At 38.3% G+C, this 12,798-nt stretch overlaps 1 protein-coding gene across 1 annotated transcript in view; it reads left to right on the forward strand.

Moving 5' to 3' along the window:
- Positions 1-12,798, forward strand: part of LOC113114358 (uncharacterized) — a 215,847-nt gene that overhangs the window by 71,433 nt on the left and 131,616 nt on the right. Inside the window, exon 9 of the mRNA XM_026281269.1 lies at positions 1,140-1,379. Coding sequence (XP_026137054.1) covers positions 1,140-1,379 — 240 coding nt within the window. The remainder of the gene's footprint in view (positions 1-1,139; positions 1,380-12,798) is intronic.

The raw sequence follows: 12,798 nt of genomic DNA on the forward strand, positions 1-12,798 counted from the left end.
TCATCTTATTTGTTTGCTGATAACATGCCTCTATATTATAAACAGTTCATTATATTGTATTTTTTGCTGTAGTCATTATTTGCATTAAAATATTTTCTTTGCACTCAAAACAGCTAAATTCAAAGCAGAAATTTCACAGCCAATCAGTCCTCAGTATTATTAAAAATTTAAATGTAGCATGCCATTTCTATGAAATTCTTAAATGATATTTATATTTACACTGTGCACACATAATGCCATTTATTTATAAATTCTAATATCTGCATGGAAACTAAAGTTTATACACCAGACCTCTGATGTTCTGGCTGCTGTACACGTATTTAATGTAATATTAATTCAATTATGAGCAATGATGGATTCGATATGCTTTTGTGTGTGTTGTACAGACCTTTTACAATTTCTTTAGTTGTTTTCAAAAAGTTTCAGGATATGTAGAAAAACTGAATTTTTTTATCATTTGAAACCTGACATGAGATCAAGAGTTTGATTTGTGTCTTCTGTAGAATTTGCTTATTAATGATTGTGTAATTTGTGTCTGTTGAAATTCATGATGAGAGAGATGATATTTCTAGCAGCAGTAACACTCTGACTCTGTCGATGTTGGTACATTTCATCTTGTGTGTGTTTTGTTCTTCAGGTCTGGATCAGCTCTGCACATTTGATGAACCATATTCAATCAAACAATGTTACGCAGCTCTGGGACACAAACTCAGTCTGCAGATGAACCTGAACCCTTCATATACTTACCTTAATTTGTATAAGACGTTAAATGATGGCAGTAGACTGGAAGTCTTTAGCATAAAGAAAAATAAAAATTATTATTATGAATCCATCACTGACATATCGGAGTTCTTTAAAAACGTGACTCCGATCATAAATACACATGAATCCATCAGAAACAGATCTGAGTTCTTCTTTGATAATATAACTCTGATCATAAACAATGTGACCAGAGCAGATTCAGGAAAATACACATCATATGTTGTTGTGATAGATATGGCAATGGACAGTGATCTTCAAGTGATTGTTGAAGGTATAGAAGATCTCAGCAATATATTTTATTTTAGAAATGCTTTGAAATTGATGCTGATTACATGTTGAGAAACAGTCATGTGACTGTAATGTGTCCCTCCCTCCAGCTCCTATTGGCTCATTGGAAGTGTCAATCATCTGCTCCTCCAATCAGACTTCAGTGTTCTGCTCCTCTGAGGGAGATCAGATCATCTACAGCTGGACTCTGAATGGAGAAATACTAGAAGGACCGATGGTTGGAAACAGCAGCATTGATCTGGATGAAGGAACTGATGGAGACATCAGCTGCAGCGTGAAGAACCACGTCAGTCATGCACAGAAGACCATTAGACTCAAACCCTGTCCTGGTGAGATTTTAATACATGAATGTCTACATGCTGTATATATAAACCACAGCAACACCAACGATAAAGAACAGTCAAGTCTCTTAATTCTTGAAGTGTCTTTAGTTTGTTTCAGCTTGATCTCAGCAGTGAAGTGTGTTGATATCAGTGATCAGCACACAGACATTAGAACGTGTCACTGCTTAAAACATGAAGGTTTTGTTTTCTGTCTAATTGTCGTTCATTGATCGGTTGATTGTGTTTGTGTTGTTCAGTGTCTCTGTCTGTGGTGTTTGTTGTGGTCTGGTGTCTTCAGCTGATGGTTCTGTTCGGTCTGTTAGGAGCTTTTCACATCTACATGAGACACACATCAGGTGAGAGACATTTATCATCATCATTGTGGATTTGACATCCAGATATTAAGAGTGTAAAGATGATGATGATGTGATAATGTGTTTAGGGAAGAAACAGGAAGATCAGAAAGTGAGGATGAGAAGATTTAGAGAAGGACATGAACACACAGCAGAAGATTGATGAGAGCAGCAGCAGATCATCACATCTATGAGAAATAACTTCATAATCTCACAGATTCTCACATCAATCCAGCTTTCAGCTGACAACAGCAGATCTTATCAAATAAATCAAGAGATGAATTAAAACCAGAAGAAGTTATGAAAATTATTTTCTGGACATTTGTCTTTTGTTATAGTTTTAATGCTTATATTATTATGTGTCTTCACACTGAATGAACTAGCAGCTCATTTATTTCATTACATGAAACCCCTTCTGATCATCACTGATAAAACTTTTATTTCTCTGAATCAGATCAGTCACATTAAGTTTATTTTCATATTTCTGCTCTTGTTCTTTTACTTTATTCTGTTATGGTTGATTTCTTTCATTTACAGGTTTGTTTAGATGTTTTATCTGTTTGAAGCTCTTCATCTGTTTTGTAGCGTCTGTGGTTTGGTTTTGCTTGTAACATATGTAACCACATTCATGCATTATTCTTCACAAGATATTTTAATCAGAACATTGCTTAACATGCCTTTCTCGACATTGTAAATTAGGTCATTGCTGTTTTTTTTTTTAAGTTAAATGTGAAAATAAAACCCTTTGAAATGAAACAGTCAAACGTTTTTATATTTTAACACAGTCAATTAACATTCTATCCAACACAAAGCACACATCAATGATTTAAAACATAAAAAAAACATATAAAAACAATAAATCCAGACAAAAATCTAATTATTTTTACCAAATAATTTAATCTGTAACTTGTTTCCTCCTGCAGATGTCGCTCAGAACAAAGAAAGAGTGTTTGATAGCAAACTTTAAGTTCATACAGTTTAGGAACTATATTATTCCTGATTTGAGTTTTAAAAAGGTTTATTTGCAGTTAAACATGACCTCTGTTATAAAACTATGACCCCATTTTCACTGCATGATTCAAGTGACCCAATTCCGATTTTTTTTTTCCTCTCATGTGGCACAGATCGGATATGACCGGTGAACGTGTAAGCAGGAAAAAAACGCATGGATTCCGATTTTCTCAGATCGGATTCAGGCCTCATTCATACGTGGTAATAAATCGGATATGAATCGGATACGTGCATTTGCGTGTGCCATGTAAGCAGACATATCGGATATCCCCCAGTAAATGCGAGTCGTACATCATTAAATAGTGAAGTCAACTCAGGTGGACACCACCAACTGAGATCACATGACTTATTATAGGCGCGAAATTCGCCCAGGCTGCAACAAGGGCTCTCCTCTTTATTCTCCGCCGTACGAGACCAATGTTTTGCTGATTTTTTTGTTGACTTTTCAAAATATTGTGGAAAGCAAAATACCATATCATTTTATTTGCATCTGCATCCATTGTATTTAGTGCTGTTTTACTTCCTTTTCCGGCTCAGAACGTCTACGTTTGGGAGTTTCAGCAGTGTATAGTGTAAATGCAAAAATTGGATACGGGTCACTTTCAAAAGATGATGTAAGCGGGCCGTCCAAAAAATTGTATATAGTCAGAAAATTGGATTTGGGTATCAAGACCTGCAGTGTAAATGCAGCCTAAGTGGTTAAAACAAAACTGCATCACATGATGACAGTACTGTTCTTGAAACAAATTAGGTCAATATTGTATTTCCAGCTAAATCTGACCCAACATCTAAATATATGGGTTATTTTTAGGAGTAGTGTAGTGAATCAAGAAAATAAGAATAACAATAAAAGAGCACAAACATGACACTTTAATGTACTACGATTAATTAAATAATAATCTGTTAAGTTTAATTCATTATTGATTAATTGTAGTTGTAGTTTTCTCCTGCAGGTGGCGCTCTCTACATCAGCAGCTCTGAGCAGCTACAAACTCAACGAGTCCCATGAGTCTCTGCTCCAGTCAACAGAAGATCACAATCCTCTCTTCATTCACATTTTAAGATACAAGATGGCGGCGCGTCCACACGCAGCAGCTTCTCTCTGTCCCGACAGAACGGTGTTTTCGTGTTTTTTGTCTTGTGAGTCGCAGTGTTTTTTTACGTTGCCGTCGCGTCTACCTGTCTGTAAGCGCAAATAGAGTCGCGAGTTTCTGCTCGATGTCGGCAGAACCGCATTTTTACATTTAAACTCCGCGCACGCAGAACAGCTGCGGGATCTCGATCTGCTACGGATGCCTTCACCATCTCCGACCCCCACTACTGTTTCTCGCCCGCAGCGGAGGCGCCACAAGCGACAATAAACTGGACTACATTCGATTACTATGCTCAACTCAGAGGACTGCAAGATACTGTTGTGTTTTTGTGTTCACGGAAACATGGCTCAACAAAAGCGTTCCAGACAGCGTTATTCAGCTCGACCAGCTGACGTGCTGACAGAGCGGAAAGAGCTCTCATTGCGGCGGTTTACATCAATGACGCGTGGTGCCGCGATACTGTTGTGATATGCAAACACTGCTCACCCCTGGTGGAGTTTATGATTATTAAGTGCCGGCCGTTCTATCTGCCGAGGGAATATACTGCTATACTGCTCATTTCAGTGTACATTCCCCCATTCAACATCATCAGCAACAGGAATTTGACTTTGTTTACACCACACAGAGAGGAGCTTACAAAGTCCCACCCCCCCCCCCCCACCTCGGAGTCACAGACCACATCACTGTTATGCTAATGCCTGCAGACAGGCCACTCATTAAAGTCGCCAAACCAGTTTACAAACAGATTAAAGTGTGGCCAGAAGGATCATCAGAGATTCTTCAGGACTGCTTCAACTGACTGGGACATGTTTAAGCAGGCTTCCACATGCAATAACACCACTGACCTCCAGGAGTACTCAGAGACTGTTACTGCCTACATCAATAAGTATATTGATGATGTAACGGTCACAAAAACCATCACTGTCCGGGCCAACCAGAAGCCATGGATGACATGGGAGGTCTACAGACTCCTGATGACACAGAACGCTGCCTTCAGAGATGGAGATGAGGTGGGACTGAGAACAGCTAGGGCCAACCTGTCCCGCGACATCAGAGAGGCTAAGAGACAGCACTCCAGGAGGATATCCCATCAATTCAGTGACAGCAGAGACAATAGGAACCTGTGGCATGGGATACAGACCATTACGGACTACAAGCCCCCACCTCGAACCTGTGACAACAACATCTCTCTGCTAAATGAGCTGAACACCTTCTTTGCTCGTTTTGAGCAACAAAACAGCACCACTGCACAGAAGACCCCACCTCCTCCCGGTGACCAGGTGATGACACTGAAGCCATCTGCATCCTGCTTCAATGACTACCGTCCTGTTGCACTTACCCCCATCCTGATGAAGTGCTTTGAATGGCTAGTCATGCACCACATCAAGTCTGCCCTCCCCCCCTCCCTGGACCCATTCCAGTTTGCATATTGATCCAACCGGTCGACCGATGATGCCATCTCCACTACCCTCCACTCAGCACTCACCCATCTGGACAAAAAGGACTCATATGTCAGAATGCTGTTCATAGACTTCAATTCAGCATTCAACACAATCATCCCTCAACAGCTCATCTACAAGCTGAGTCAGCTGGGGCTCAACACTTCTTTCTGACTGGAAGACTGGAAGTACAGGTCGGCAGCACCATCACACTGAACACTGAACACCCCCAAGGATGTGTGCTGAGCCCCCTCCTCTTCACTCTGCTGACCCATGACTGCACACCGTCACACAGCTCCAACCTCTTTATTAAATTTGCATATGACACGTCTGTGGTGGGTCTCATTAGCAACAAAGATGAGACAAACTACAGGAGTGAGGTGAGCCGCCTGGCCAAGTGGTGCAGTGACAACAATCTCTCTCTGAACGTGGAGAAGACAAAGGAGATTGCTGTAGACTTCAGGAGAGCACACACTCAGCACGTTCCTCTGACCATCAACGGTGCGACTGTGGAGAGAGTGAGCAGCACCAAGTTCCTGGGTGTGCACATCACAGAGGACCTCTCCTGGACTGAAAACACAGCAGCACTGGCCAAGAAATCAAATCAGCATCTCTACTTCCTCCACAAACTGAGAAGAGCCAGAGCCCCACCCCCCATCATGTACACCTTCTACAGAGGGACCATCGAGAGCATTCTGTCGAGCTGCATCACTGTGTGGTATGGCACCTGCAACGCGTCCTGCCGAAAGACTCTGCAACGCATAGTGAGAGCAGCTGAGAAGATCATTGGTGTCTCTCTCCCCTCCCTCCAGGACATTTCTGGAACTGGTCTCACCCGCAAAGCCTTCTGCATCACAGGTGATCCCACTCACCCTTCACACAGCTTCTTCAGCCTGCTACCATCAGGGAGGAAACTGCGGAGTCTCCAGGCCAGGACCAGCAGACTGAAGGACAGCTTCATCCACCAGGCTGTCAGGAAGCTGAACTCCCTCTCAAACCTGCCCCCCCCCCCCCCCTTCTTCTTCCCCAGGCACCACTGAACTATGAACCCCCCCCCCCTCCACACACACTAATTATTATATGATGGCATGCACTAGTCACTTGTGCAGCATTGGTCTGCTCACTACCTCATTCGGCATAGAACTGACGTCATTCCACTACCTCATCAGTCAGTTAAATAACTGCTCTTGGTCACTTGTCACTTGTCACTTTAATCAGACTTAATAAGATATTCTTAATAAGTGATTTTTTTGCACTAAAAAATCTTTTAACTGCACTGTTGTTCACTTCATTGATTTTCACTATATCTGTCATTTACCTTGCGCTGCTTTATTTAACTTTATTTCTAACTTTATTTTTAATTTTATTGTGTCTTTTTTTTATAATTCCCTTATTGTATAATTGTATCTACATTTTATATTTGATCTAGTTATTTTTTTAGTCTTTAATGTTAATGTTATCTGTATGCACCGGGGTCTGAGAGTAACACAATTTTGATTCTCTGTATGTATGTACTGTACATGTGGAAATTGACAATAAAGCAGACTTGAACCTGAACTTGAACTCACACATCAAGTGACTGTTCTTGACAGTTCAGTTCTTTTGAATTTCCCTAATTTGACTCCCAACAGATCAAAACATACATACAATAAAGGATGCAACTCTTAGAAACTACTTCTGAGTTTTTATTTTTTGGTGAACGCTAATTAAGATACATTGATAAATGAAACATTATTACACACAAAGGCAGACAAGCACATGTATGCGTTAGTTATTTGTGTGTTCCTGTGCAAGATCTTAAACCCCAAACTGTTTCAATAATCTCAACTTCCTCTTTTCTCAAAGAAACTGTCAGTGGTTTAATAAGAAGTTTGCATAGTCGTCTCTTCTGTCAGAGCAAGAAGTGATTGTGTGACTGAAGCAGCGTCACACTCTTCTGCTGGGATTGAGTTCTTCTGAAACTGGACTTTAGAGAAATGATGCTCATCTTTGGACTGATGCTGCTGCAAACTGCTGCATGTGAGTCACTTTCACATCAGACTCTTATGATGCTGATCAATCAGATCAATCTCTGAAATAAAAACAAAGTAATATTCAATTAATTGCAAGACTCATAGTTAAAGAGCTGGATGTTTTTGTGAAAGACCCAGAAATGATGTGGGCATAAAAATGTCTTAAAAAGTTTTAATTCTCAGAAATCTCCTTCTGTAAAGTATAACAGCTGATTACCTACCATGAAATATAGAAATAGCATTCACTGACTGATCAAACATATTACTTTAACTCTGAAGAAGCTTGCAACTATAGCAGCATTTTATAAAAAATGACTGCACTATAATTCTTGTTTCCACACATCATCACATGGTTCAGCTTTATCGCTGCTAAAAGTTCTCTAACTTTAAAAGTTCTCTAACTCCTTCCTCTTATTTATTTGATGACAATATGCCTCTACACTGTCACTGGGGCGGTACCTTTTCAAAGGGTACAACTTTCCTCATAAATATCCTCATAGATTCATTCACTATATATTCTATTACTATAGATTATATTTATACTATGTTAAAATAGCAGGATTTTCTACTATTTATACTACGTATTGCAAATACTGGCAATTATCTGCACCCCTTAGTATTGTAGTACACTATAAAACAGTATGAAATAATAACTTATTGAGTCTAATTAAATGGATGCCACCTTATTGAGGCAATAAAAACCTCCATACACCTACCCTTACTCTACCCAATACATTATTTCAAACTGTTTCATTATTTATTTTTTACATTTCTGTCTCTTTTGAAGTGTTAGTGTATACAGTAAGTTTTATTAATTTAAGTATTTATAGAGATTATTATAGCACAATTATATAATAAGGGGGTTATTCTAGAAACCACCATTGACCTCACTTATTTTCAAAGCCTGGCTATGGCCATGTTCATTATATATTTTTTTTTTTTTTTTTTTTTTTATTTTTTACTGCAGTCATTATTTGCATTAAAACATTTTCTCTGCATTCAAAAGAGAAAAATTCAAAGCAGCCAATCAATCCTCGGTATTATTAAACATTAAAATGTAGCATGCCATTTCTACTAAATTCATACATGATATTTATATTTACACTGTGCACACATAATGCCATTTATTTATAAATCCTAATATCTGCATGGAAACTAGAGTTTATACTCCAGGGCCCGTATTCATAAAGAATCTTACTGCAAAAAGTAGCTCCTATTGACACAATTCTAAGAAAATTCTTAGAAATGTGGGCGTTTACTCTTAAAATTAAAGAAAAAATCCTAGTAAAGAAAAAAGTCATTCAGAAAGCATCATAACCCTTAAAAGAGGTCTTAAGGTCAAACTTGTTAGGAGCACGGACGAGGACTTTTAAGAGGCTTGAGTTTCTTTAGCAGAGGAGAAAATGGCAGAAAGACGAAGAGGCAGAAGAAAGGTGTTCCAGACAATGGATGACAGTGAGTTAATAAGACACTATAGACTAGATCATGCAGCGATCATGTTTGTGAATGATCTTATTAGAGACGTGCTAACATCTCCGACACAGCGCAGAAATGCCATAGTGCCAGAAATTAAAGTAATCACTACATTACGATATTTGGCAACTGGGAAAATGCAACAATGCAATAGTGATGATTTGGGTCTGTCACAACCTTCTGTAAGCAGAGTAATCACACAATTACAGCACTTTCAGAACATCTTATTGTGTCACAGTTCATTTCATTTCACTGGACATTCCCACCTTGCAGGCTCAAAAAACTGCATTAATGAATATAGCAGGCTTATAGGTGCACACAAGCAGGGAATGAACTGTTAATAGTTTGTGCTATATGCTCTCATGTCTGCTTCTTGTCCCTTGCTGTGACAACGGATCCGAATTTTCCTTTAAGAATGGCCTGTGAAGAAATGAACTGTGACACAATAAGATGTTCTGAGAGTGCTGTAATTGTTTGTGTGATCACTCTGCTTACAGAAGGTTGTGACAGACCCAAATCATCACTATTGCATTGTTGCATTTTCCCAGTTGTAATGTAGTGATTACTTTAATTTATATATTAAATTATAAATTATTATATAATCTATACCGTATTATTAACTCACTGTCATCCATTGTCTGGAACACATTTCTTCTGCCTCTTCGTCTTTCTGCCATTTTCTCCTCTGCTAAAGAAACTCTTAAGCCTCTTAAAAGTCCTCGTCCGTGCTCCTAACAAGTTTGACCTTAAGACCTCTTTTAAGGGTTATGATGCTTTCTGAATTAAATTTTTTCTTTACTAGGATTTTTTTTATTTATTTTAAGAGTAAACGCCCACATTTCTAAGAATTTTCTTAGAATTGTGTCACTAGGAGCTACTTTTTGCAGTAAGATTCTTTATGAATACGGTCCCTGATGTTCTGGCTGCTGTACAAGTATTTAATGTAATATTAAATCAATTATGAGGAATGATGGATTCGATATGCTTTTGTGTGTGTGTTGTTCTTTCTAATATTTCCTTAGTTGTTTACAAAAAGTTTCAGGACATGTAGAAAAACAGATTTTTTTAAAATCATTTGATAAACCTGATATGAGATCAAGAGTCTGATTTGTGTCTTCAGTAGAACTTGATGATGAATGTTTGTGTAATTTGTGTCTGTTGAAATTCATGATGAGAGAGATGATATTTCTAGCAGCAGTAACACTCTGACTCTGTCGATGTTGGTACATTTCATCTTGTGTGTGTTTTGTTCTTCAGGTCTGGATCAGCTCTGCACATTTGATGAACTATATTCATTCAAACAATGTTACGCAGCTCTGGGACACAAACTCAGTCTGCAGATGAAGCTGAACCCTCGATATTCTTACCTTAAATTGTATAAGATGTTAAATGATGACAGTAGACTGGAAGTCTGTAGCATAAAGAAATATAATTATTACGAATCCATCAGAAACAGATCTGAGTTCTTTAAAAATGTGTCTCCGATAATAAATACACATGAATCCATCAGAAACAGATCTGAGTTCTTTAAAAACGTGACTCCGATCATAAATACACATGAATCCATCAGAAACAGATCTGAGTTCTTCTTTGATAATATAACTCTGATCATAAACAATATGACCAGAGCAGATTCAGGAAAATACACATCATTTGTCAATGAGATAGATATGGCAATGGAAAGTGATCTTCAAGTGATTGTTGAAGGTATAGAAGCTCTCAGCAATATATTTTATTTTAGAAATGCTTTGATATTGATGCTGATTACATGTTGAGAAAGAGTCATGTGACTGTGATGTGTCCCTCCTCCAGCTCCTATTGGCTCAGTGGAAGTGTCAATCATCTGCTCCTCCAGTGGGGTGATGAGGGTGTTCTGCTCCTCTGATGGGGATCATCTCCTCTACAGCTGGACTCTGAATGGAGATCCACTGAAGGATGGAAACAGCAGCATTGATCTGGATGAGGGAACTGAAGGAAACATCAGCTGCAGCGTGAAGAACCACGTCAGTCACGCACAGAAGACCATTAGACTCAAACCCTGTTCTGGTGAGATTAATACATGAATCTCCAGATACTGTACATTTACATTTACATTTATTCATTTAGCAGACGCTTTTATCCAAACCGACTTACAGATGAAGACAGTGGAAGCAATCAAAAACAACAAAAAGAGCAATGATATATAAGTGCTATAACAAGTCTCAGTTAGGTTAACACAGTACACGTAGCATGGGTTTTTAACTAATATAAGAAATAAAAAGAAAACAGAAAACTTTACACATACACACACACACACACACATACATATACAATTGTATAATAAATGAAAAGAAAATAGAATACAAAAAGATTAGAAAGGTAGTTAGATTTTTTTAAAGAATAGAATAAGAATAGTGAGTGTTAAAGTTAGAGGGTCAAATAAAGATGGAAGAGATGGGTTTTAAGCCGTTTCTTGAAGATGGCTAAGGACTGATTTGGGGAGGTCATTCCACCAGAAGGGAACATTTAATTTAAAAGTCCGTAAAAGTGACTTTGTGCTTCTTTGGGATGAACAATCAAGTGAAATTAATTTGCAGAACGAAAGCTTCTAGAGGCACATAAGTCTGAAGTAACGAATTTAGGTAAATGGGTGCAGAGCCAGTGGTAGTTTTGTTGGCAAACATCAATGCCTTGAATTTGATGCGAGCAGCTATTGGAAGCCAGTGCAAATTGATAAACAGAGGTGTGACGTGTATTCTTTTCTCCTCATTAAAGATTAATCTTGCTGCCGCGTTCTGAATTAATTGTAAAGGTTTTATAGAATTGACTGGAAGACCTGCCAAGAGAGCATTGCAATAGTCCAGCCTGGACAGAACAAGAGCTTGAACAAGGAGTTGTGCAGCATGTTCCCAAAGAAAGGGCTTGAACTTCTTGATGTTGAATAAAGCAAATTTGCAGGATGGGACAGTTTTATCAATGTGGTCTGAGAAAGTCAGCTGATCATCAATCATAACTCCAAGGCTTCTGGCTGTTTTTGAAGGAGTTATGGTTGATGTGCCTAACTTGATGGTGAAATTGTGATTGAACGATGGGTTTGCTGGAATCACAAGCAGTTCTGTCTTGGCAATATATATATATATATAACCCTTGGCAACACCAATGATGAGGATCATTCAGGTCTCTTAATTCTTGAAGTGTCTTTAGTTTGTTTCAGCTTGATCTCAGCAGTGAAGTGTGTTGATATCAGTGATCAGCACACAGACATTAGAACGTGTCACTGCTTAAAACATGAAGGTTTTGTTTTCTGTCTAATTGTCGTTCATTGATCGGTTGATTGTGTTTGTGTTGTTCAGTGTCTCTGTCTGTGGTGTTTGTTGTGGTCTGGTGTCTTCAGCTGATGGTTCTGTTCGGTCTGTTAGGAGCTTTTCACATCTACATGAGACACACGTCAGGTGAAAGACCTTTATCATCATCATTATAGATTTGACATCCAGACATTAAGAGTGTAAAGATGATGATGATTATGATGATGTGGTGTGTTTAGGGAAGAAACAGGAAGATCAGAAAGTGAGGATGAGAAGATTTAGAGAAGGACATGAACACACAGCAGAAGATTGATGAGAGCAGCAGCAGATCATCACATCTATGAGAAATAACTTCATAATCTCACAGATTCTCACATCAATCCAGCTTTCAGCTGCCAACAGCAGATCTTATCAAATAAAACCATGAGATTTATTAAGACCAGGAGATATGAATTAAACCAGATTTTCTACAGTTATGGTTATGAAGATTATTTTCTGGACATTTGTCTTTTGTAATAGTTTTAATGCTTATATTATTATGTGTCTTCACACTGAATGAACTAGCAGCTCATTTATTTCATTACATGAAACCCCTTCTGATCATCACTGATACAACTTTTATTTCTCTGAATCAGATCAGTCACATTGTGTTTATTTCCATATTTCTGCTCTTGTTATTTTACTTTATTCTGTTATGGTTGATTTCTTTCATTTACAGGTCTGTGAAGATGTTTTATCTGTTTGTAGCTCTTGATCTGT

The sequence above is a fragment of the Carassius auratus genome, chromosome 14 (assembly GCF_003368295.1).
Source record: "Carassius auratus strain Wakin chromosome 14, ASM336829v1, whole genome shotgun sequence".
NCBI lineage: Eukaryota > Metazoa > Chordata > Actinopteri > Cypriniformes > Cyprinidae > Carassius > Carassius auratus.